This window comes from Pristis pectinata, chromosome 26 (genome assembly GCF_009764475.1).
Source record: "Pristis pectinata isolate sPriPec2 chromosome 26, sPriPec2.1.pri, whole genome shotgun sequence".
Taxonomy (NCBI): domain Eukaryota; kingdom Metazoa; phylum Chordata; class Chondrichthyes; order Rhinopristiformes; family Pristidae; genus Pristis; species Pristis pectinata.
Window position 1 is genome coordinate 20,458,263 of NC_067430.1, and position 26,360 is coordinate 20,484,622.

Consider the following 26,360-nt stretch of genomic DNA (forward strand, 5'->3'; position numbering starts at 1 on the left):
GAAGCAGGCCATTCGGCCCATCGAGTCTGCTCCAAGGAAAGGGAAATAGAATTGAGAAATGGGGAATGGGGGAAAAAAAAGCTATTCTAATCCCAATTTCCGGCCTTATCCCCATATCCCTTGATATCCTGACTATTTAGATATCTATCTATCTCCTCCTTGAACGCCCCCACTGATCTGGCCTCCACTGCTGTACGTGGCAAGGAGTTCCACAAATTCACCACCCTCTGGCTAAAGAAATTTTTCCTCATCTCTGTTTTGAAACTGTACCCTCTAATTCTAAGATTGTGCCCTCTGGTCCTGGACTCACCCACCAAGGGAAACAGCCTAGCCACATCTACTCTGTCCTTTCCTATCAATATTTTAAATGTCGCTACGAGTTCCCCTCTCATTCTTCTGTACTCCAGTGAGTACAGTCCAAGAGCTGACAAATGCGTAAGCCCTTTCATTCCTGGAATCATCCTCATGAATCTCCTCTGAACCCTCTCCAACGTCAACACATCCTTCCTAAGATGTGGGGCCCAAAACTGCGCACGATATTCCAAATGGCTAGGACCTATCTTGCCTTGCGCCTCTAGGTATTCCGTAACCCCATCTTTGAGGATAGATTCCAATAACTTTCCCACCACTGACATCAGACTAATAGGTCTGTAATTTCCTTTATGCTGCCTCCCACCTTTCTTATACAAACAGAACTACATTTGCGATCCTCCAGTCCTCCGGAACCACGCCAGAATCTATCGATTTCTGGAAAATTATCGCCAATGCCTCCGCTATCTCTAAAGCCACCTCCTTCAGAACCCGGGGATGCACCTCATCTGGTCCGGGAGATTTATCAGTCTTTAGCCCATTTAGTTTTCCTAGCACCTTCTCCCTAGTAATCTTAACTGAACTCAATTCCATTTCGTGAGACTCCTGACTAACTGGCACATTGCTGATGTCCTCCACGGTGAAGACCGATGCAAAATATTCATTCAATTCCTCTGCCACCTCTCTATCGTCCATTATAATAGCTCCTGCACCATTATCAATTGGTCCTATATCAACCCGTGTCTCTCTTTTACACCTTATGCATTTAAAAAAACTCTTAGTATCCTTTCGAATGTTATCCGCCAACTTCCTTTCATAATTCATCTTTTCTTTCCTAATGACCTTCTTAGTTTCTCTCTGCAGGTTTTTAAAAGCTTCCCAGTCTTCTGTTTTCCCACTAATTTTTGCTTCTTTGTACGCTGCCCCTTTTGCTTTTATTTTAGCCTTCACCTCTCTCGTTATCCACATTTGTACCTTTTTTCCATTCAAAACCTTTTTTCTTGGAATATATCTGTCCTGCAATTTCCTTATTTCCTGTAGAAATTCCTTCCATTTCTCCTCTGCCGTCCCTCCAGCCAGCTTACTCTTCCAATCAATTAGGGCCAACTCCTCTCTCATACCATTGTAATTTCCTTTGTTCCACTGAAATATCGATACACCAGTTATCAGTTTCTCCTTCTCGAACTTGAAACTGAACTCAATCATATTGTGATCACTGGTTCCCAGTGGTTCCTTTACCTTTAGTTCCCTAATCACCTCCGGTTCATTACACAGCACCCAATCCAAAACAGCCAATCCCCTGGTGGGCTCTTCAACAAGTTGCTCTAGAAAAACGTCCCTTAGACATTCCACAAACTCCCTCTACTGAGTACTACCGCCATTCTGGATTTCCCAGTCCACCTTCATGTTAAAATCCCCCATAATTATCTTCACATTGTCACTCTGGCATTCTTTTTCTATCTCAAACTGCAACTTATTGTCGACTTGCTGACTGCTATTAGGGGGCCTATATATGACTGCTACTATTGTCCTTTTACCCTTGCTATTTCTTAGCTCCACCCACAAGGATTCCACCTCCTCTGACCCAATATCCTTCCTTTCTATCAATTTTATATCACTACTAACCATCATGGCCACACCTCCCCCTCTGCCTACCCGCCTATCCTTCCTATACACTGTGTATCCCTGGACATTCAGTTCCCAATCACATCCATCATAAAGCCATGACTCGGTGATTGCCACAATGTCGTATTTATTAACCTGTAGTTGTGCCACTAGGTCATCTACTTTATTCCTAATGCTACGTGCATTTAAATATAGTACGTTTAGTCTGGTATCTGCTATTAATTTTGTTGTACTTCTATTGTTCAGCAGATTATCCTGGCTTTCTACCTGTCTATCCTTCTTACCATCTTCACTACATACTACCTTAGACATGTTCCTATATACCTCATCCCCTATCCTAACATTCTGTAACCTAACATCCTGACTTGTTGTACTTCTATTATTCAGCAAATTATCCTGAATTCTCACCTGCCTGTCCTTCTTGCCATCCTCATTGGACTTGTTTCTATAAACTTCCTCCTTTACCTTAGCATCTTGTAACCTAACATCCTGGTTTCCATCCCCCTGCCAGATCAGTTTAAACCCTCCCCTACAACTAAATTAAACATTCCCGCCAAGATATTGGAACCTTTGGAGTTTAGGTGCAACCCATCCTTAGCGAATAGGTCATGCCTCCCCCAAAAAAGGTCCCAATTATCCAAAAATCTGAAGCCCTGCCCCCTGCACCAGTCACTCAGCCACGCATTCATCTGCCAGAGCTTTCTATTCTTCCTATCATTGACACGTGGCACAGGTAGTAATCCTGAGATTACTACCCTTGAGGTCCTACTTCTCAACTTTCTCCCCAATGCCTTGTATTCCTCCTTCAGGACCTCTTCTCTTTTTCTACCTATGTCATTGGTACCTACATGTACCAAGACTTCTGGCTGCTCACCCTCTCCCCTCAGAATATTCTGGACCCGGTCCGTGATATCCCGTACCCTGGCACCAGGGAGGCAACACACCATCCGAGACTCATTGTCGCTATCGCAGAATCTGCTATCCGTATCCCTTGCTATAGAATCCCCAATAACCACTGCATTTCGCTTCCTCCGCTGGACCACAGTACCAGGCACGGTGCCAAGGTCCCAGTTGCTGAGGTCTTCCTCTATCAGGTCATCCTCTCCAACCGAATCTAAAATGAGATATCGGTATTTGCATAGCATCTTCATAATCTCAATGTTCCAAAGTACCTTAAACCATTGAAGTATTTTTGTAGCATAGCCAGTTGTATTATCATGTGTCGTGGCTGATTTGGCCACAGCAAGTTTGATAGGTGGTGTTGATTGAGGGACAAATACTGGTTGGGGCACAAGGGCAAACACTCCTGCTTTCTTTTGAAAGTGCTTGGGATTTTCAATCCACCTAAGAGGGTGGATGGAGAGTTATTTTAATATGTTACTCAAAAGGCAGCACCTTTGATAGTGAAGCAGGCCCTCCTAATTGGACATGAGTGTGTCAATGTAATTACTGTGCATATCCTTCTGAAATAGTGCCTGAACCCATGTCTTTCTGCTTTGGAGATGAGAGTGCCCTTCAGTTATGGCTGACATCTTCAGTCAGTGTTAAGTTTTCCAGCAACAATGATAATGATGGCAGGTGCTCTATTCTGTTGAATGTTTCCACTTAAAGGGTGGTCTTGTTCCATGAAACAATTGTTCTTGTGCTTTTTCCCCATGTGGTTTGTGGTGAAAGAATGACCTCCATTAACTAGATTAATAAAAGCAGAATTAGTCAGTATTCTGCCTGATCATCAGTTGGGTGACTGATGATCAAAAGGAAACCCACCTAGTTTGAAACATGCGCATCAGTGGAGTGTAGGATAGCATTGCACACCTTTCTAAAGACCTTTGGCTAATGTAGGATATATTAATCTCCTGAATCTTTATTCCATCAAGGAATAAAGAAATGATGGGAAAGAAAGAGGGACGAACATTTCAGTTTCAATTTTAAATGGCTTAAGTTTTATTCCACTTTGCTCGGATGTTCCTAACTCTGTGTATTAAGTTAGGTGCAAAGGATGTAAAACTCGCATCTTTTTAGGAGTATGGGGATTTTAGGTTCAAAATCTATTTCCTGAAGTTTGCCTTTCTGTACTCTAGTTCCCAAGGTTGACTTTAGTTTATGGTTTACATTCAGTTTTTTTTCTTTAGCGCTTCGATGAATTATTGCAGCTTGCGTCAAGAGGGCAGCATACAAACGTTGACATGTTAGTTCGTGACATTTATGGAGGAGCGTATGAATCCTTTGGGTTGACTGGGGATCTTATAGCTAGTAGCTTTGGAAAATCTGCGACTACTGATAAAGGTAGGTGTACTGTGGTAGATATTCATGCTTTTGATTATCCTTTGAAAGAATGTAGCCATCCCTGTTTAGTGTAGAGTTGTGGACTTACAGACTTAATGTGGTATTACTGAAGTTTATTACTTGCCGTGTAGTGAAATATAGATATCCGTCTGCATTCTCTTGTTCCGTAGTAGTTACTAAGAAAGGCAAAGTTTGAGATTTTTGGTGCTTTGGAAGAAAGTAATAATTCATCCATTCATAACCCCATTGTTCTGTTCACTTCACCCAAACCTTACAGAACATTCAATACCTTTATTGTTTTTCTGTGCCCAGAATTCACTCAAGAGGACATGGCCAAAAGTTTACTTCATATGATCAGCAATGACATAGGCCAACTGGCTTGCCTGTATGCCAAACTGCATAACCTTAGCAGAGTTTACTTTGGTGGTTTCTTTATCAGAGGACATCCTGTTACCATGCACACAATTACCTACAGTATCAACTACTTCACAAAGGTACCAATTGTGGGGATTGTTTTGGATGGTGGCGGGTGGTAGTGCTTGGGAAGTGGGGACATGTGAACTCTTGTTGCAAGTAATTCTAAACAGCGGCCAAATAGTTTAATATTTGACTCCTCCCATGAATTCAGCCTCATTAACCTCTTTACATATGGAAAATATGTGAAATTCAATGGAATGACAAATTTATTATAATTTGTCATTATTTATCACTATCATTTTATCTCACTTGGTGATTAGGGTGAAGTCCAGGCACTCTTCTTGAGACATGAAGGATATCTTGGTGCCATCGGGGCCTTCCTAAAGGGAGCAGAAGAGGACAGTAAGTAACTGTTTCATTGCATTCCTTCGGTTGTGGTTAAAATCTAGCGGATTATTCTCACCTCTGCATCATGGGTTCTGCATTGTGGGTTCAGTTACAAGTGAAAATAGACCTTTCAGTCACTTGATTCTGATCTGTCTCTCATTTAGATTATTACTGATCCATGTATTAATGTTATAGAACCAAAGTAAAAAGTTATCTTAAAAATCTATCATCTATTTAGAAATTTTTAATTGGCCCTAATCTCAGCAGCTTTTTGGGAGCAAGGGTTCCAAATTTCCATGATCCTTAACGTGAAGCAGTATTTCCTGATCTTGCTTCTGAGTGGACTAGTTCTGATTTTGTTATACCCCTGTGTTCTGAACTCTTCACCAGCAGGAACATTATCTCCCCATTTACCATCATTGTTAACTCCTGTGTTTATCTTAGATTTTTTTTACTCTTATCCTTTATTCAAAGGATGTAAACCATCATAATGGGGGCTATCCTTGTAATGTAGCCCTAATGAAACTCATCTTAGCTTATTTGAGTAGAATACTTGCTCTTTGTCAGAAGTTCCAGAATTATGAGCATACATGGCAATTGTTCTCCGTGGTAGAATTGAGCAGGGTTCCTGAGTGTGTATTGGTTTTTGGTAAATCTATTTCATTCTAGTATCATTTAATTTTTCACTGTTCCTAGAACTGTAGCCTTTCCATGGCCATTTCATTTTGTTACTTTTTACTCTTTCTTTTACTTTTCAGATCCTAATCAGTATAGTTGGGGGGAGAACTACGCTGGCAGCTCAGGTTTAATGAGCAGCTCTCCTGATGTACATCCAATGCAGCGAACACGAAGTGGAACGGTATGCAGCTGTAATGAGAATTTTTTTTGCACTGAGTTATATAAAATCTTATATTCAGAACATGTTGAATGCAGCTTATGTAATGGGCAAGATGCTCCAATATCCATCAGTTAGTCATCTCTTAGAATAGTTGTAAGTAGTGAGCAGGCTTGGGGAGCTGGTGACATTTTACATTTTTGTCTAGGGTAATACAGATAAAATTTAGGTCAGTTTCAAATTTTTTGTGTCATGTAGTTTGTTGCAAATAATTTGCAAAAAAAACCTTGATTATGCTTTCTGGTCTTGCAAATTAAAATGTGTTAGTTGTAGTTCCATACATGTGGCACAAGTGCAGAATTTGGGCTCAGGTTGACAGTGGAGAGATTCTGTAAGGGTATCCTATGCAGTAGGGGCTAGATTTGCAGTGCCAATGCACTTTGAATATAAAAAGCTTTATGATTGAGTTAGTTTACACACTGAATCATCTTGTCTCAAAAATCACGCATCATTTTTTGCATTTTCAATATTAATCTGAAAAGATTTTTGAACAGATCCTAGTTTAGGTTTTTATTTTGAAATTGCAATTTAATTCACACAGCAATGTAAATGTGTATAAGGCAGGTGTGAGTTTTGACATTACTTTTTGTAGAAGGTTCTGGGCATCTTTGTTGCATCAGTGGATGATATTAGTAAGTACTGTCAGTTGTCAATTGGAGATTTGCAAAGGGATAATTTTTACTACTTGGTAGTGAAGGAAATATTTGGTTGCTTCATGCAAGAGAATGAATTTAAGTGACAATTGGGAGAAAAATACTTCTTAGCAAGAGGGTATTATTGCAAATAAATATAAAAACCTGTATTAAACTGGAGTATTTTTGCATTAAATCATACTAGAACTATCTGCAAATTTAAGATTTGTTAGTTCATTTCCAATCTATACTTTAGTAGAATTTCAGCTGTCAGTTTAAACATTCTTCTACAGAGCTAGCCTGTGTAATTTAGTGGTAATCTGTTTAAGGCGTGAAGTGATTTTTTTTTTAATGCACATTCTTGTATGTTATCTACAATTCTGAGATGATAAAATTTCTGGAAAGTTGGTGAAACAAATCCAGCTGGTGAGACTTTGCTTGTTGGGGAATACAGGGTACGTCATTTAGTTATTTCACTCACTTTGCACATTTATGTTCTAACATGCTTCTTTCATTCCTTTCTGGTCTCTTCCATGTTCTGTTAATCCTTTTGCAGTTTTCAGTAAGTGATCCTCTTCATTTTACCACTCCCCCACCTTTACTTTGTTGCATTAGCTCCTCTGTGTAGTTCTTGTCCCATTGAAAGAAAGAATAAAAAGTAGTCATCAGCAATTTCCTGGACAATTGGCATTGAAGACAAACAGGTTGATTAGCTGTGCCTTTAGTTGCGGTCATAATTTGCCTTTGCAGCGTAGTAGGGAGTCCATTATTGTTTGATTGAAGGTATAGATATTGTTTAGATATTCCTCAAGAAACTTGCTGGATGGTATGCTCAATTTGCTGATCTGTGCTTAGTCAAACTTGAAATGCAATACTTGTGCTCCAAAAGGCCAACTGTTTTATTCCATTGCATGTCCTGTGGTCTTTCCAAAGCTAGCAATTGAAAATGTACTAAATCCACTTGTAAACAGATAGTAAGATTGAAAGCAATGCATTGTATGTGTTGGTGATACGTAACAAAGATCTTGGTATAGTTTAAATGCCTTCACTAGCTGATTTGGTAAATGGAGCATGCAGCTTTGCCATTATTAGATTTTAAAAATTGTTGTGAAATGGATAGCTGTGTTTAAAGCTTTAATTGCATAATCAAATTGCATATTGATGAAGCAGATTTGAGCTTTTAAAGAACTATACAACTCACCCCACTCCCTTGCTCCTTCCCCATTACCCAGCAGATTTTTACGTTGCCTCTTAAGTTGTTATTGAATGTCTGCATCACCCTTTCAGGAAGTACATTCTGGATTAGAGCAACATGCTGTGTAGAAGTTTTTTTCCCTCTTGTCCTGATGCTTTGTCTTAAATCTGTGGCCTTTAGTTACTAATCTTTCAGCACAGAAACTGATTCTGAGCAGACCTATCAAACTTCCCTTGACCTGTTTGCAAGGAGATCATCCAAAATTTGTCTAAGCACATCATTTTGAAGTCCCCTGGGCTAGCTAACATTCCAAAACATTTCCTTACCATTCTTTATAAGGTTTTGATATCTCTCAAATTGTGGCACCCAGAATAGGCTGCAATGCTTAATTTGGGGACTAATCAGTGTTTTATATAAGACTTCCTTATATGTGTACTCTATGCCTCCATTTATAAAGTTTTGTATGCTTCATTAATAATGGTCTCAATATATCTAGCCATCTTCAAAAATGAACATACAGGCAAACCCCATGTTATGGCCATTCAAGTAACAGAAATTCACCCTTGCAGAATTCACAAATCACTGCACAAAAATTTGAGATATGGAATAAAGTTTGTGTGTTTTTGGGGGGGGGGGGAGGGAAGGAAGTAAATAAACACTTTTTTTTCAACTCACACTTTTTGACGCATGCGTAGATGACATGGCTTTGCGTTACAGAAGATCGTGATGCAGACCATTTGCTAGGAGTGCAACCCCCCCCAAACACAGGGGTTGCCGGTATATACACCCCAAATTTCCGTCTGTGCATTCCCATTAAGATTGCACTATTTTGTTTATTTTCTCATTATTTCTCATTGCCAAAATGAATCACTTCACACTCCTGTTTGTTAAATTTTATCTGCTGTCTACTGTTGAGATTTGATTTCTCTTTCTTGCTCTTTACTACACCCTCAGTTTTGTCATCTTCAGACTTTGAGATGGTGCCTTGTGTGGCCAAGTGTAGGTCACTGTGCAAAAAAGAATAGTGATCGCAACACTGATTCTGTAAGAGGATGCTGGTCATGGGAGTGACAGCGGGTGTAGGGTTAGAAGGCGGCATCTCTGTGTACGTTGCCTTCATCTGTGAAACAGAGTTCACAATAACTCTCTGCTTTTCTCCCTTTAAATACATGCCCCAAGTACTCACTGTCACTTTAACCTTAAGTTATAATTTTGCTAATATATGGTACTTTAACAAATGGCTTTTGGAAATCGTATATTGAACATCAACCACATTAGCCCTATTCATCCTTTATTTCATGAAAGAACTCAATCTAATTGGTTAAACATGATTTGAATTTATCAATGCATTTTGTCCTGGTTTAATGCATCTAACAGTTACCCCCTTCGATAATATTAAGTTGGCTTGTGAATGTTGAGTTGCAACTTTTGCAGTCCTTGTATCTGGCATTTCTCCATTTTTTGAAAATTAGAAAATTGTGATTAGAGCTGCTGCAATTTGCACCTGTTCTTTCCTCAGCAACTAAGGATGCATGTGTCTGGAGTGGGTAAAGTTTCTACTTTTGAGTATGGCTGATGTAAATGTTTTTTTATGAAAGAAAACAACACTGGTATCCAGCTTAGCACTGCCCCATAGAATGATTTATTATAGTGCTCATGGTCCTCCAGTCTGAACATGTAATTTTGTACTTCATAAAAAGACATGTTGGGGCTATACACTACTGTGTTGAGAACTTGGCATGAATCCCTGCCTTCCCCATTGCTGCATGATGTTGTTCTGGGGATCTTAATTTGGGAACCTGATGTGAATCCTTGCCCTGAATCCCTGCACGCCACCTGGTTCTCCTCCAGCAATGAGTTCACCTGTGGTTTGGGGAGAAGCTGGCTGTGACGGCTGGTGTTAGGTGGCCAGGAGCAAGCAATGAGGCCACTTAGTGCTAAGTTGTGGGGTTCAGGGCTGCACCCAGGCTAACATGGTGAGTGCGAGTCATTGCTGGGATCTGGCAACACTTGCTCCTTGCATTGACAGACTGCCTGGGTCCTGTGGTCTCCCCTGTCTTTATTTTGCTACACAGCTCTCCCCTGCCCACAGATATTTCTGTGCTAGCAAACTCAATGGTGGTACTTTTGAGAAAGCTCTGGGCTGGGGAGAGCAGTGCAGCCAAACAAAGTAAGAGGGGGAGAAAGCAGCTTCTATCACATTCAGTGGGCCGTGATCCAGGATGTGTGTCAACACATGGAACTGCCTCTGCTGTTCTCCAGCAACAGTGCGCACTCATCTTGCTGACCAGGTTGCCGCCCTGAACCCCACATCTCAGTGCTGAACAGCCGCATCACATGTTCTGACCTGCCCAACATCAACCCTATGGTCAGCCTCAGGACTACTCCAGGTTCCTGGCGGAGCAGCACTTCAGTCATATATTCCTCCATGTACAATGTTATAATGACTCCTTTTAGCACTGATTCCAATAGTGCTGTTATCCCTGGGAATGTTTTGTGCGTGCTAAGTGAGGTACTGGTGTTGTAGCTCTTATTTATAAGTTTCTATACATCATGAACAGTTCCTCCACTACCTCCTTTACAACTTTGGCTTTTATTGAAATAGAATAAATTCTATTTTCCTGCTTTTTATGACTACAGTGCTTCTAAAGGCTACTAGTTTAGAGAGAGATTTTAGCACATTATTGCCAGTGTGAAATGGAAGAAGTTTTAATTGTTGTCAGCAAAAACACAGCCAGCTAGGATTTGTGTGTGTGTGTGTGTGATCCATACTTCCATAATTTTGAGACTACATACATACCAAGTGAGAAATTAAAAGCTAGCGTTGCTTTGGACAGTAAATTCAAGGTTTGGTTCATTGGCAGTTTGACATGTTGGAGATGGACCGACTGGAGCGGCAGCTGGTGAATCTTCCCCTCCTGCTCGATGCGTCATCATACGTCCCAGATACAGTTGACCTCACTGAAGATGCCATGGCAAGGGAGTACTGGTTGAGCTGCTTCGAAGATGCTTTAGATGGTGTAAGTTACATATATGTAGTTGCATAGAATTATTGGTACCAGAATAGGCCATTCAATCCAACAGTTCTTTGCTGGCCTCTCTTTTTTTGCCTCATGGGATTTCAAGACTCCTCCTTTGATATTCGCCTCAGCCTTCAGGATCTGCTGCTACTGCTGCTATGACTTAAAAAGCTGCTACTTAATCTTCTTAGGAAGAACCAGAAAATATTGTTTTCAAGTTTTGTTTTGTAATTCAACCCCTTCCCCTTTTCCAACTCCTGGCAATTGAAGGTGCAGACATCTTCTTGATATCTTGTTCAACTGAACATTCACCATGTGCAGACATAAGAAATAATCAAACAGCTCTGTCAAAATAGGCTGATTCTCTTTTAAGCTGCACACATTGCATTTTCAGGAAGATTTCCTGAGTAACAATCAGAGATGGAAAGCCCAGCTTTTGTCTCCTCATCATTAATGAAGCTAAAAGTGTAGATTCTTATTCATGATTTGTCTGATCTCACCATCTGAGATCAGACAAATCCTGAATTGAATGAGACGTATCATGTTTTATGGTGAATGTATCCTCTAAATCAGGGAAATTAAATTTGAGGATGTTAAAGCCAATAATCAGTGAATCTGGGTGCTCAGCTTCATATTGCCAATTGTTCCTCTGTGGGTTGCACTCTCACCTCAGAGTCGGCACTTTGTGGATTCATCAACTTGAACACATAATCCAGACTCGCGTTCAATACTGAGGTAGCGCTACACAATTAGAGTGGCCATCTGTTGGACATTAAACTCTGGCTTTTTCTACTGAGGCAAACAAATCTATGGATCTGCTTTCACATAGGCAACAATATTTCTTTCTAATGTTCTGGCTATGTTTTATCCCACAACCTTTATTGTACAAGTATTATCTGGTCATGTTATTTATTCTGTTGCTATTTGTGAGAGCTTGCTGCATTTAAATTGGCTGGCACATTTTCTATATTACAACAGAGATGACACTTTGGAAGTATGTCACTGGCTGCAGACTTTTTTGGGATTTATTGAATTGTGCAAAATGCTATATAAATGGAAGGCTTTTAGTTCATTTATAGCATGAGCATAAAGAAATGGAAATAGCAACTTGATGAAGGCCACTGGTGGGGTTTGTGGCCCTGCCTGGGTGTACAAAAAAGGCCGATGTCTGGTCAATCAGTCACAGGGTTCTGAAATGGAGACAGACAATGCTGGAGGTGCTTGACAGATTGGGCAGCATCTGTGGAGAGAGGCAGAGTTGCTGACATAGGTGAGTCATCCTTGGACTTTAGTTTTGTTTCTGTCTCCATAGATGCTGCCTAACTTGCTGAGTGTTCCCATTGCTTTTGTTTTTATTTCAGATTTTCAGCATCTTCAGTTTTTTAGCTTTATCAGTACAGGGTTCTGCAACCTGTGCCATGAACATCAGTTTATTTCTAGAATGAAATGTGATGATTGCCACTTCTGGTCATTTTGGGTTGCCTTGGGCTTAGATAACCTGGCCTCCCACTGACTGCCCCAGATCCACTGCACTAATCCACCAAGCAATATGTATCTGCTATTGCCCAGTTAGCTCTAAGTTGCCAGTCCAGGAGTTCTGGACTGCGCAGAAAATTTGGTCACGTCTGAGCAACATTGATTTACCCTGTTTACAGGAAAGAGGAGAAAGGAACATTCTCCTCCCTGAACATTGCTTTCAAGCTAAGTCATAATGGTAGGACAGTTTGAGAATGTCCTTATTAAAAACAAAGAACCAAACAGAATTGTATCTAGTTCTGAATGTCGCACTTAAGAAAAATGCAAAAGCTTTAGAGAGGGTGCAGAAGTGATTTGCTAAAATGGTTCCAGGGCAAGGGACTTTAATTTTGTGGATAGACTCAGGTTCTCCTTGGGACAGAGGGGATCTGCTTGAGGTATTTAAAGTCCTGAACAAGAGAGAGGAACTGATCCCATTGATGGAAGGGTCAAGAACCGAGAAATGAAGGTGAATTAATAGCACACATGGAAATAAATGGGTATGATCTAATAGCTGTTAAAGAAGAGAAAAAGGGAAATTGAGGAAGGGGCTGAATGTTGGGTGGGGGAGACTGAAGCAATGCTCCGCAGGAAGGGGTTTGAAGCAGGTGGGGGATCAGCAGAATGGGGAGAAGGCTGAGGAGGAAAGTGTTGATGACATTGTGTGTGTGTGTGTGTGTCTTTATGTATATGTTTAGGGTGTGTGTGCAAGCATGTACCAAGTGTGCAGCAGAGTCTGATTCATTTGTTTTGGATCTTCTTGCCACTGGATCATGACCTTGCCCCGTCAAGTCCCTATTGTTACTGGTGTGCAACAGCCAACCAAGTTAAAAGAATTCATGCACGGACATCTTCCATTCCTCAGATATGGAACAGAAGCAAGCTATTCTTGCCCTTAAGGTGACGAGGAAGCAGCAGCCTTGACTAGAAGTTGTGGATGGAGAGCTTTGAGGGAATCTTTCCTGAATGGGATAAATAACAGCTATTATTAGCAGAAATCCACATACCTGCCTCTCAGTGACACCACATACTGACCTTTGATTTTACCAGTGGAAATTTGATTCTAGCTTCCGTTTCATGGAAATACCTTCTTGTATGGAATGTAGCCAGTTGTTATCACTTTGTGTTCAAAGATGCCACTGTTGGTTGCACTTCAATAGTATTTACTATGTCATTTTCTTGAGTTTTTGAAAGAAAATTATAGAGTTCAGATGCACAAAACATGAGCACATCTAGCTAACTAACAGCAATTCACATTTGTGTTAAAGCAGTTAAGCATCATATGGTGCTTCATAGCCTTGTGATCATGAGAACACTTAAAACTGAGTTAAAGAAATGGCACACAACTTAATGATCAATTGAATAGGTAGGTTTTAATGAGATTATTAAAAGACAAGTTAGGGAGGAAATTCAAGAGATTAGGCTGAGCTAGCTAAAGACCCTGCTGTTCAGAGGTGGAGAGAAAGAAACCGAGGATAGAATCTGGCTGATGGGTTGGGTCAGGTAGAAGTCCTCAGGTGTGAGGTAGATTTAGATTGGCTGTGCCTGGGTGCTACTTAAATCTTACACCTGAGCTCATCCCTAATTGGGAATTTATAACAGGCTGGAGCTGGAGGATAAAAGTTGATAAGTGGCCAGGAGGGAAGGGTTAGATAGATCTTAGAGCAGGATAAAATGTCGGCACAACATTGTGGGCCGAAGGGCCTGTACTGTGCTGTAGTGTTCTATGTTTTTATGTAATAGGAAGAGTTGAGCCTGGAGATAACAAAAGCTTGCACTTCAATGGGTGTACATTGCGGAAAGCTGTTTGAGTCAAAGATGGGTGACGCTGCAATTGTGGTTGTAGGTTGGAGAGAATTATGAGCTTGGAACTGTGTCATCAGATATTTGTATGATAATTTCAACCTTCGTTTGATGTGCGGTCAATACTATGACGTGTTCAAAGGATAAGGTAATCTTGCCATGTTATTGTGAGGGAAGTTGCAGAAAATGAATGCCTCTGTGGTACTCCTGTCCCCTTAGTAGTTAAGAAGAGAATTATGGGAGCAGCATGTGGTTTCCTGGACTGAGTTTGAGCTGGCTGTTGGGCCAGGTGTAGTCCCTCAGCTGATTGGCTGGTCTGCCTGAGGCAAAAGAGTATTTGTAACCTGGCAATGAACCTGCATTATTTGAGTCTCTTTTTCAATATATCTGTTAAACTGCAATAAAATCTAGGTCTGAAAATTTAAAGACAATTACTCCCTAACCAACACTTTTAAAAGCAGATTTTCATGGTCAGTAATGTAATTTGTTGTCTAAAAGTTGCTAACAATGGTGGCCTGCTTTAGAACCATGTGAGTGCATCAGAACTAATTTGTTGATTGTGAAATGCTTTGGGGTGTTCTGAGGGAGTGATAAGGAATAACATAAATGCAAGTTCCTTGTTACTCTTCCCGTATGTTACTGCAATATGAACCTGTGTTTCATTTCTTCTGTTTCAGGTGGTAAAACGGGCAGTTGCTAGTCAGCCACAGTCACTGGATGCCCCAGAGCGAGCAGAGAAATTTCGCCAGAAATACAGGCACAAACTTCAGACGTTGAGACACCAACCATTGTGAGTTTTGACCCAGCGTTTTGAGTGGATCCATTTATTTGTAGATTGCTCCACAAGCACCCAATCCCAATGTATTGATCACTTCCACAATCACTTTAAACATTCTGGGTCTGATAAGTTTTAGTACAATAAATATCAACATTTGACCAATTAAATAAATACTAATGTTTGATTTGTTAAAGGTCAAGGTTGGACTGAAGCTTACTATCACCAGGAATAGTTGAGGTGAATAACATAGATGTATTAAGTGAAGAAACAGGAGGTAATGCTGATAGATGAGATGAAGTGGGGTGGGGTGCTTAAATGGTTGTATAGACTAATTGGACTGACTAGCTCATTTCTGTGCTGTCTGGTGTGTGTAATTGTATGAAATTGTGAAGTAATCTTGCAGCTTTAATAATTATTGATGTAACTGCTCCTGGTACTGATTGCAGTTCTGGTTGCCACAGTGCAGAAAGAAGGGTGATAGAAGGATTGATTTTGGGCATTTGTGTAAATTGGGCATGTTCTTACTGGAAAAGAAAAGGTTGAGAAGTTTATGATTGCTGTTTTTAGGATCCTAAAGGGACTAGATAATTTTGACCATGACCAGCTGTTGCACCTTGTCCAGAACACTAGCACCAGAGAAGACAACCTGCAGTTTAAGGAGGTAAATTCAAAACTAATCTGCTGAAACATTTTATTGAAAGACTAGTAAATCTATGAGACAGTTACTTCAGGTAGACAGTAGAAGCAGTTTAATACAGATTAGGTTTCTTTCAGAGAATATTTTTGGAATCTGGTATAAGTTATTTGAGACTGATATAGTCATTGTACTGTGATGTAAGGAAGGGAGGAGTTTGGATCTGTGATTCTCAAACTTGTCCAGCACTGGGCTACTGTTTGGATCGATTTTAAACTAATTGATGGAGATTGATGCTGTGAGTACTTAAAAACTCCATTGTATTGAGTGACCAGCAAGATTGTAGCAGATGAATTCAAGGAACCATGGTCTTTACATCTAGCAGTTTCTATGTTCATGTCATTAAGTAGCAGCAAGTTTTGTGAAAAATGTTTACTATTTCACAAAGTTAAAATACACAGTTGCCAAAGGAGTGGTGAGATGCTCGAACAAAAATCCTTAAACTGGGAAATCTGTAAAACTGAATTTATAATTAAAAATAAATAATTTAAAGAAACCACTATTTTGTGAATAACAATTTTAGTTTCATGCCCCTACTTGCCCTATTTTCTTTAATCCTAAAGTCTCAGCTACTTGTTGGGGCCCTGCTATGAAATGATAGGAACCCTGCAGTACTTTACAAGGATAGACATGGTATTATTAGACTTCTTAATGCAGAAACCATCAAAGCCAACTTCAATCCAGCATTCTCACTCCCTTCACTTTCCATTGGGAAACTTGACCTTGGGCAGCATTATCATTGTTTTTCACATTTTATATAGATCTTTTGGCTGTCCTGGTATATCCTGAAAATGCTTTTCACTTCCATTTTCTCTCAGTGCATATGGATCCCTAACAGTCAGAAGCTTGCTGGACACGCGGGAGCACTGTCTGAATGAATTCAACTTTCCAGATCCTTACTCAAAAGTAGGCACTCCTGCTTTCCTTTACTTTTTCTCAAAAAAATAGCATTCATTTACATAAAAAAGAAAGGTTTGGTTGAATGTCTTTTGTTGCCTTGATTGTGGAATATTGAGATCTTTGCTGTCAGTACTGTGCTTGACGATGAAAGAGCCTTTAAATTGTTTTAGGATGTTATGGTGAAGAATCTGCTGCCAGGGGGTGCTGTTGAGAAAAAGATGCTCTAAGTGGTATCACCAGAAATGCATGCAGTCCACTCATTAAGTTAGTTCCTCACTAACAGTTAGCCTGTACCTTTTTTTTGGGAAAAGTCTGAAGGAGATTCTCCCTTTCCTTTCAAAACTATTTACAATATTTCTAAGTGGAAGCATTAACATAAAATTTGCAATGCAGGAAACTGAAAAGGTTACTAAACCACACAATAAATAATTAAAAATCAAACACAATGGATTTGGGCCAGTTGCAAAGAATATTTTATAAAAGGCTTGGTTTTGAAGCAAAGTGACAAGGAAGGTGAGCAGTTGAAACCAAAAAATCCAAATGATTGTTTGATTCTTTCATTGTACTTTATGGGATCTGAGTTAAATGGTTGTTTTCCTTTTCTCCCCCTTAGTAATATTTGAATTTAAAATGGGTTCCTTTAAATAAATGTAACACTCAAATTGAAAATTGAACTTTTGGCCTGTAGAAATGTCCCTAGAGTTGAAGCAGCTGCAAAATGCTGGAATAAAATAACTGTTTTACTAATATTCATTTTTGGCTCATGTTTTCTATAAAAATATCTTTTTAAAAAAAAATTAACCAGGGTGATGAGCTTTCAATTCGTATGTGGGGGTGGGTGTGCATTGTAGACATGTTTTTGGAGACCTGTCCGAGATGTTCATTGTCTTTTACCACTGCATTGGAGGTGAGAACAGACTTCTGGCAGGACCCACAGCAACAGTGATGAGATTTTTTTTCAGATTGTAAATGTGCGTAATTTGGTGGAGAACTTGCATTTTTATACATTTGCTGTCCTTTTCCTTCTGAATAGTTCAGGTTGTGATTTTTGTATCATGCAAGTTGTTGATGCTATACACTGGAAGTATGGTATACATAAATGTTTCGGATGGTTGATGGGGTGCCAATCAACTGAATTGCTTTGTCCTACAAGAAAGTAAAACTTGCATTTATATCATTTCTTTTTGTATCGCTCTTCAGATGTCTCTCAGTGCTTCCCAGCCAAATAGTGCTTTTGATGTGTAAGAAACATGACAGCCAATTTATGCACAGCAGAATCCCACAAACAGCAATGAGAAAGTGGTGAGATATATTTTGATTAATGTTGAATGAGAACCCTGCAGTTAATCACCTTGATCTTGAAAATAGTGCAGAGGGATCTTTTGCTTCCACCTAGAGACTTAGTTTAACTTGTTATCTGGGAAACAACATTTCTAACTCAGTTGCACCTTAGGTACTGAGCACTAAAATGAGACTTGAATCCACAGCCTTCTAACAGCAGTATTGCCAACACACTGCTTCCTGAATGTGACTGGAGCTACATTTATTCAGGCAAGTGAAGACTATTCCATCAATATAGGAAGCATTGTATGTTTGAGCACTAATATAACTGACAGCTTTATTCAGTGCTGAAGACAAAATCTTTGATATCCATTATCCTACTTTGATTCGTAGGGGTTGAAAGGTAGAGATCTTTTTAGGAATAAAATTAAAACCTGACTTTGGTCAATCCTAATCCTAATCTGACCTGTGTACTTATCTATTCCAACCCCAACCCAGATGCACTGGCAGAAAAATGGGGGAAAAAATTACTATGCTGTACATGCATTGCTGTTGATCAAGAGCATGTGCAATAGAACTAAGCAAATTGTCCTGACCTGAATGACAATCTGAGCCGGACTGATACAGCATGGCCCAGTGCGACCTGATCCAAATTTGCATGTTTTACCAGAACATACACCTGACCTGGCCCAAACCTGAATCACAGTGTCAAGTCCCATTGGGCTAATAGGCTCCAAAGCGAGGTGCATTTTTTCTCCATTGTTTATAGGTGTTGTTCATGTTTCTTCGAGGCTGAAGGTTGTATTGCATGAACAAAACCAAAATAACAGAAAATGCAGGTTGGGTAGAATATGAGGGGGAAGCAATTGATGTTATGTTGAAAGGTCATTGATGTGAAATGTTAACTCTGTTTCTGACTAGAGTGCTTTTCATAGCTTTCTGTTTTTATTTCAGACTCCCATCATCAACAGTATTTTCCTTTTACAAACAAAGCTAATAATATTTTTGTTTCCTTTGTAGTTTATACTTTGGCCTTTTCTGCTTTTTTCATATTTCTAGCATCAGCATTTTCTTTTTGATTTTTCATAGAGACTAAGCTTCCTTGCCTTTTTTGATTCTGATCGTGGCTTCAAGTCCTGCTCCAGGGACATGACGTTTTAGTGCAATGCTGAAGGACTAACTTCTAACAGATGTTAAATTGAGGCCTCACCTGCCTCCTAAGTAAAATAAAGTATTGTAAAGCTGCTTAAAGATAAGCAGGTATGTTCTCCATGTCCTGCCCAAAATTTACTCATCAAGCATCACCAGGGAAATAGATGATTGTGTCATTTATCTCATTGCTTCTTATTAAAGCAGAATTTCTGGTCAGCATCGCATTGCTATTTTTGAGTGCTGTGTGCACGTTGGCTGCTGTTTCTCTTAAGTGATTACACTTCAAAAGTACTTCATTAATTGTGAATTGCTCTGGGACAACATCATGGGATCATGAAAGGTGCAATGAAAGGAAATGTATTTATTTTTGTATCTTATTAAGGTTTCACCAGTGTTAGACAAACATCTGTGTGGCAACACAATAAGTTTCCCCAATAACTTTTGCATTGCTTGTGCTAATCTGGGTTCAGCATTACTGCAGATTAACAGTATGGTGACTCTTTATTAAGAGCATAAGAAATAGGAATAAGAGTAGATCATCTGTCCCTTGGTGCCTGCTGCATCAATCATCGTGATCATGGCTGATCTTCTACCTCTTAATTCTGGAACCGAGTCCCCTTGTCCTAGATTCCGCAGCTAGGGATAATTTAGGAGGGGTAAATGAAGTCATTTAATTTTTTTGCTATAGGTTCATTCATACTTTAAGAAACCTGATTTATATATTGTAGACCAATTCTCATTTCAAGCCCATTGCCTGTTGGATCTTTTTTGTCTATTTTTTGATCCCCTAGGGCTTGTGCCAATTGCAGTATTAGGAGTGTTTCTGGTGTTTGTGCTTGAGTCAATGCAATATATGTTACTGATTATGTAGTGAGCAGATATACATTGGGTTGGACCTCAGTTTGTTCAGAGCAGAAACAACACTTGATGCAGCCCTGAAATTGCAACAGAAATTTATATCTCACTTTTGTTACTTACTGTACCTTGCATGATATTATCATACTAGTTTGTTTGTTGTCCATATGTATGTGTGTGTATATATCTATATATATATCTCACTCCTGTGTCGGTTTTTCACCTTTATACTAATTGACTAGAATCTTGTACATTTACTGTTTTCCAGGTGAAGCAAAGGGAAAATGACATAGCATTGAAACACTTTCAGAAGGTGGTGCAGAACTTGGACTCACTGAGCATGGAGGAGCGACAGTTTGCATTAGTAAAAGGTCTCTTAGCAGGAAATGTATTTGACTGGGGAGCCAAAGCTGTTTCAGAGTAAGTTTGAAAGAAACTCAATGAAACTGTTTAATTCTGTGCTATTTTACTGGTCGGTGAAATTTCAGAGGAAAATATCACTGGGTGCCCTTACAGACCAATGGAGTAACTGTTTTTCAAAACAATGCTGTGAAATTTAGCAAGGCATGTAAACTTTTTCTATTGTACATTTGTAATATCCTGGACCTTTCTGTGTTCAATTGTGGTTTTTCTGTTGTCACATTTAGTGTTCTTGAAACAAATTCAGCTTTTGGCTTTGAAGAAGCGAAAAAACAACTGCAAGGTAATGAACCGTGAAGCATCGTATGACATTATAAAAAAATTAAAGTAATTTAACTTTGCAAATGAGATGAACAATTTCCAGTGCCGGTGCTATGCCTTAAATTAGGGAAAATTAATTTTACATGGAATCACTGAAGTTATTGCTGGTGAAGTGTAGAAGATTTAAAATGCTACCCATTTCTCCTCTCCCCAAACCCCTCCACTCTCTTCATATTCTTCTGAAACTGTTGCATCATGCTGGGATGTGATTCTTTTAGTGAGAGTGATTCATCTTGATGCTCATTTAAATGATCATGGTTCATTATCCGGGAAAAGGAGGGAGTAACTGATAAGATGAAAGATGTTGTACTAGCTATTATTTAACTTCAAAACTAAAGGACTATAAGCACCTCAAAATGCAGGGAACAAAAAGACAGTGTGAAACTTTAGAGGGAAGCCAGATTAATGCTTCAGGAATACCTCCTGAACTCTGATGCATCCACATGTTCATTTGAAACATTAACTTGTTTTCTTCTGTCTTTGCATGTCCTATAGTCTGCATGTGGCAACTACAATTCTTTCTTCCCTTTCTGAGTCTGAAGTTGAGGTGTATATGCATAGTCACAGTACTTAGTCTAATGCTGAATATTTTCTTTCCCTGGAATTTCATTCTTTGTTAGGGTCCATTCCGAAAGGATTTGATGAAAACAATTAACAGTTGTATGCTTTTGCATTTCTCAGCACGGCCATGGCTGGTGGATGCATATAATGACTGGATAGAACGGCTTAAGGTAGGAATTCGGATGCATAACCACTGTTTGCATTCCAAGTCAGGATATTCAGCTGGGATGTTGTGACCCTTTAAGTAGAGGTTAAGTGTTTAATTTTAGATAGAGATGTAAAAGCTGGGAGTGAGTTACAAAAGTTACCTTAAAAGGGATTCATTTGGGTATGTGGAACCATAAGAGGTCATTGCTGTTTATTAGGGTGGATGCAAATTTGAAAAATACATTATTCCATCACATAAGCTGATAAATATTTATCGGTTTCCCTCTTGAATCTGTAGACATGGGCCTGTATTATGAATTGTAAGTCTGTTGCATTTGGTTAACTTTGGTAAACTTTTGATAACTACCATGTGCATAGCATGATTAGTGTGTCTATTTTAAAAAAAACTGCAGTTACTGTCTCCATCACTTTGGTGTATATTTGATAGCTCTTGTATTTATTTCAACTGTGTTACTGCACCTAATTGTTTTCTGTGGTGTATGCCAATATATGATGCCCATCCTAAGTTACCTAACTCCTTCAACACACCATCTATTTTATTAATGCTCTTCTATGGCATTCCTGATAGGAAGAGGCAGCCTGTTACTAATTGACCCTGAACTTTAATTGTTTTATCTTGTGTAGGATAGCGCACTCTGTCAGTTTTATTGGTTGGATTTTCCCAGGTCTTCCTAAGTGGGGTTCCCCAAACTTATTTTCTCTGGATCCATAAGGCTAATATTACTGACCCATGTGATCTGGAGCTGTGCGATAGCAGTGGTTTGAGCACTATAACTGAGCAATGGGTAAACCCTCATGAGCCTTGCCCAGAAAACTCTTCTCGAAGCTATTGACAGCAGTCAAAACTACATCTCCAACTTTGCTGCCTGTCAAATTAACTTATGAAAATATAAAATAAATAATATATGCTAAAGCACTTCAAAACATTTTTAAATAATTACCAAACACAGTTTCAAAAAGAAACTAAGTTCTTGCCAAATGCAGCCCAACAACCCCCATTCAGATGAATGGACTGTTGGATCCAGTGTCAGTTTTTTGCTAAGCAATCTGAATTCGTATATATTTTCTCAAGCCATAATTGCTGTGATCCTTTACTTTCCTTCTGCAATTCTAATATTTTGTTCCAAATTGCTTTTCTGCTCTGGTAGATGCTAAATTTTGTTCCTGGTGTTGTAAACCCTTTTTGTAAACCTTTTTAATGTGCATTCAACTTTGGTTCTTTCAGCTGACATGTGATTGGCTGTTCGTGCTCTTCAGTCCACACTCTGAGTCATATTTGGTTGTTCTAAATGGCCTCCGATGTTCCGAGTTAATCATCTTCATTGTTTTCTGTCATCTGTCACCTGTCACTGAAAATTGAGTTGAACTTGGTCCAACTTTTGTATTGTCAATTAAAGTATCAGTTGAGTGAAACCTCTCTTTGGAGATGTGAAGAACAACTTAATATTATGTACAAGGGAACAGCATAGGAACAGGTCCTTCAGTCCACCATGTCTGTGCTGACCTTGATGCCAATCTAACTAATCCCACCTGCCTTCATGTGGTCTATGTCCTTCTATTCCCTGCCTGTTCATATGTCTGTCCAAATGCTTCTTAAATGTTGCTATTGTATCTGCTTCTACCACCTACCCTGGCAGCGCATTTCAGGCACCTATCACTCTGTTATTTGTAATGTATATTACAATGCATATTACAATTAATGGATGTTCCAACAAGAGCACCACCGGTTGCAGACTTTCATTCTGAAGAACATTCCTCCACCACTATCCTGTTTTCCATGACCAAGCAAATTTTGTATGCAATTTACTAAATCATTGTGGATCCTATGTGACTTATTCTTCTAGACCAGTCTACCGTGAGGAATCTTGTCAAATGCTTTACTGAAGACCATGGAGACAACATCCACTGCCTTGCCCTCATCAAAGATCTTCATAACCTCCTCAAAAAAACTCATGAGACAGGAGCTCCCCTGCATAAAGCTATGCTGACTATCCCTAATAAGCCTATGCTTTTCTATCTCTAAGAGTCTTCAATAATTTCCCTACCTTAGGTGGTTCTATTCTCTCCCTGGTTACCCTCTTGTTTTTGATGTATGTATAAAATGCCTTGGGATTCTCTTTAATGCTCCTTGCCTAAAACATTTCATGGCCCCCTTTAGCCTTCCTGATTCCCTGTTTTAAGTTTTCTCCTGCTTCCTTTATATGCTTCCCTGTTCGATTTTAGCTTCCTAAACCTTACATATGTTGCCTTTTCCTTTTTGACTAAACTCTTATCACCAAGGTTACAGAACCTTACCATCATTGTCTTCTATCCTCACAGGAACATACTGGTCCTGAACTCTTAACCAGTTGGTTTTTAAAAGACTCCCATATAAGATGTGGATTTACCTCAAACAGCTGCTCCCAATCTATTTACCCTAGTTCCTGCCCTAATACTGTTGTAATTAACCTTCCCCCAATTTAGCACTTACACCGAAGATCAGTCTTATCCCTATCCATAACTATCTTAAAACATATGGAGACACAAGAAGTTCTGCAGATGCTGGAATGTGAAGCAATACACAAAAAGTGCTGGAGGAACTCAGCAGGTTAGGCAGCATCCATGGAGGGAAATAAACAGTTGACATTTCCAGCCGAGACCCTTCATTAGGACTGGGAAGGAAGAGGGCAGAAGCCAGAATAAGAAGGTTGGGGGAGGGGGAGGAGCACACGCAGGCAGGGGATAGGTGGGTTCAGGTGATAGGCGAGTCTGGGTGAAAGGGGGAAGGTAGGTTGGGGGAGAAATGTAATAAGCTGAGAGGTGATAGGTAGAAGAGGCAAAGGGCTGAAGGAGGAGGAATCTGGTAGGAGAGGGCAGTGGACCATGGAATAAAGGGTGGGGGAGGGGAGGAGAGGAGATGGGCAGGCCATCAAGGCGGGGGAAGGGAGCTACAGGAATAAGGGAAGATAAGGGCGGTGGGGGGGTCGGGGGGGGGGGGGGGGGAAGGGGAAGGTTTACCGGAAGTTAGAGAAATCAATGTTGAGGCCATCAGGTTGGAGACTCCCAAGGCGGAATACGAGGTGTTGTTCCTCCAACCTGCGTTTGCCCGCAACATGGCAGTAGAGGAAGCCATGGACAGACCTCCTGATGGCCACCCATTTCAATTCCACATCCCACTGACACGTCTGTCCGTGGTCTCCTTTACTGCCACATTGAGGCCAGACACAGGTTGGAGGAACAACACCTCATATTCCACGTTGGGAGTCTCCAGCCTGATGGCCTCAACATCAACTTCCCTAACTTCCAGTAACCCCACCCCTTCTTTTTCTTCCCCTTCTACTCTTTTGTCATCGCTTATTTCTATGGTTCCCTTCCCCCACCTTGGTGACCTGCCCATCTCCTCTCCTCCCCTCCTCCATCCTTTATTCCATGGTCCACTACCATCTTCTACCAGATTCCTCCTCCTCCTCCAGCCCCTTGCCTCTTCTACCTATCACCTCCCAGCTTATCACATCTTTCCTCCCCTCTCCCCTACCTTCCTTCCCCCTCTCACCTGAACTTGCCTGTCACCTGCCTGCGTGTGCTCCTTCCCCTCCCTCCACCTTCTTATTCTGGCTTCTGCCCTCTTCCTCTCCAGTCCTGAGGAAGGGTCTCGGCCTGAAATGTCGACTGTTTATTTCCCTCCATGGATGCTGCCTGACCTGCTGAGTTCCTTCAGCACTTTCATGTGTTGCTTAAAACTTATGGAAGTATTTATCAGTGTTCTCAAAATGCTCGTTCCTGAAACTCCAGTCACCTGGCTAGGCTCATTCCCCAGTACAAGGTCTAGTATGGCCCCTTCCCTATCTATAGCAAAAATCAAACTGCTGGAAGAACTGTGGTTCAAGCAGAATTTGTGGAGGCAAAGGGATAGTTGACATTTTGAGTCAAGATCCTGCAATGTGACTCCATTGGACTACCTACATATTGTTTCAAGAAACCCTCTGGATGCGCCTAATAATTTTTGCCCCATTCAAGTCTCTGGCACTAAGGGAGCCCCAGTAATTATAGGGGGAGATCACCAATGACAATAACCCTGCTGTTCATGCATCTTTCCATGATCTACCCATATATCTGTTCCTCTATCTCCTGTTGTGGCTATTGTAAGACTTATAGTATAACCCCATCACAGCCATTGCATCTTTTTAATTCCTGAGCTCTATCCATATGGCTAAGCAAAATGTCCTCTCCAAGTGCAGCTGTGATATTCTCTCATCAGTAATGCAACTCACCTACCTTTTTTACATTCCTTGTATATCTAAACCCTGGAATATTGAGATGCCAGTCCTGCCCTTCTGTCAACCAAGTTCTTGTAGTGGCTACAACATCGTAGTTCCATGCACAAATCCGGGCTCTGAGCTCGTCTGCCTTGCCTGTTCTACTCCTTGGAGTAAAGTAAACACACTTCAGACCATTAGTGCCACCGTGTTCATTAACCTGGCCCTACCTTTTCATTCTATTAGACTGACTTGACAACTTGATCTCTACCTTCTTGATCTCTCCACCTGCTGACCCACTGCTCTAGTTCCCATCCCCTGCCACACTAGTTTAAACCTTGCTGAGTAGAACTAGCAAACCTTCCTGCAAGGATATTGGTGCCCCATCAGTTTAGGTGCAACCTGTCCTTGTACATGTCTAACACACAAGATGCTGGAGGAACTCAGTGGGTCAGGCAGCATCTGTGGGTGGAAATGGACAGCTGATGTTTCGGGTCAAGGGCTTTCATCAGTTGAATGCTGAGTTCGTTAATTGCCTTATTCAGTTTCAATATATTTGAAAAATGTGGTGAAAGTTTTGGTTTGATGCTAGTCCCCTCTTTCAAATAGTTTTCAATTGACATTGAGTCTAAGCTATTGTGAACAAAGGACTTGGGGAAGTATTGCAAGAATTCTACTCTAATTGGGGAGGTAGAGTTTTTTAAATATCTAGAATAACAAGTATCTAGAATTGAATTTCATCCTGGAATCAAATTATTAGGTCCAGATAGTTTATAAATAGAATATTGTGTAGCTGTAGTGAATTATATGACAGCTATGTTTGAAGTTAATAAAATATCATAAATCCCAAGAGCAAAACTCATGAGTTGAGAACTTCCATTAGGTCTCTGATTTGTTCATAGGCTAAATC

General features: G+C 40.2%; 1 protein-coding gene across 1 annotated transcript in view; it reads left to right on the top strand.

Moving 5' to 3' along the window:
* The window catches only part of pank4 (pantothenate kinase 4 (inactive)), a 54,645-nt gene that overhangs the window by 16,000 nt on the left and 12,285 nt on the right, over positions 1–26,360 (top strand). Inside the window, exons 6-15 of the mRNA XM_052039556.1 lie at positions 4,068–4,221; positions 4,534–4,715; positions 4,959–5,040; positions 5,784–5,884; positions 10,612–10,767; positions 14,763–14,875; positions 16,376–16,463; positions 20,014–20,165; positions 20,393–20,448; positions 21,168–21,217. Of these exons, the coding sequence (XP_051895516.1) occupies positions 4,068–4,221; positions 4,534–4,715; positions 4,959–5,040; positions 5,784–5,884; positions 10,612–10,767; positions 14,763–14,875; positions 16,376–16,463; positions 20,014–20,165; positions 20,393–20,448; positions 21,168–21,217 (1,134 nt within the window). The remainder of the gene's footprint in view (positions 1–4,067; positions 4,222–4,533; positions 4,716–4,958; positions 5,041–5,783; positions 5,885–10,611; positions 10,768–14,762; positions 14,876–16,375; positions 16,464–20,013; positions 20,166–20,392; positions 20,449–21,167; positions 21,218–26,360) is intronic.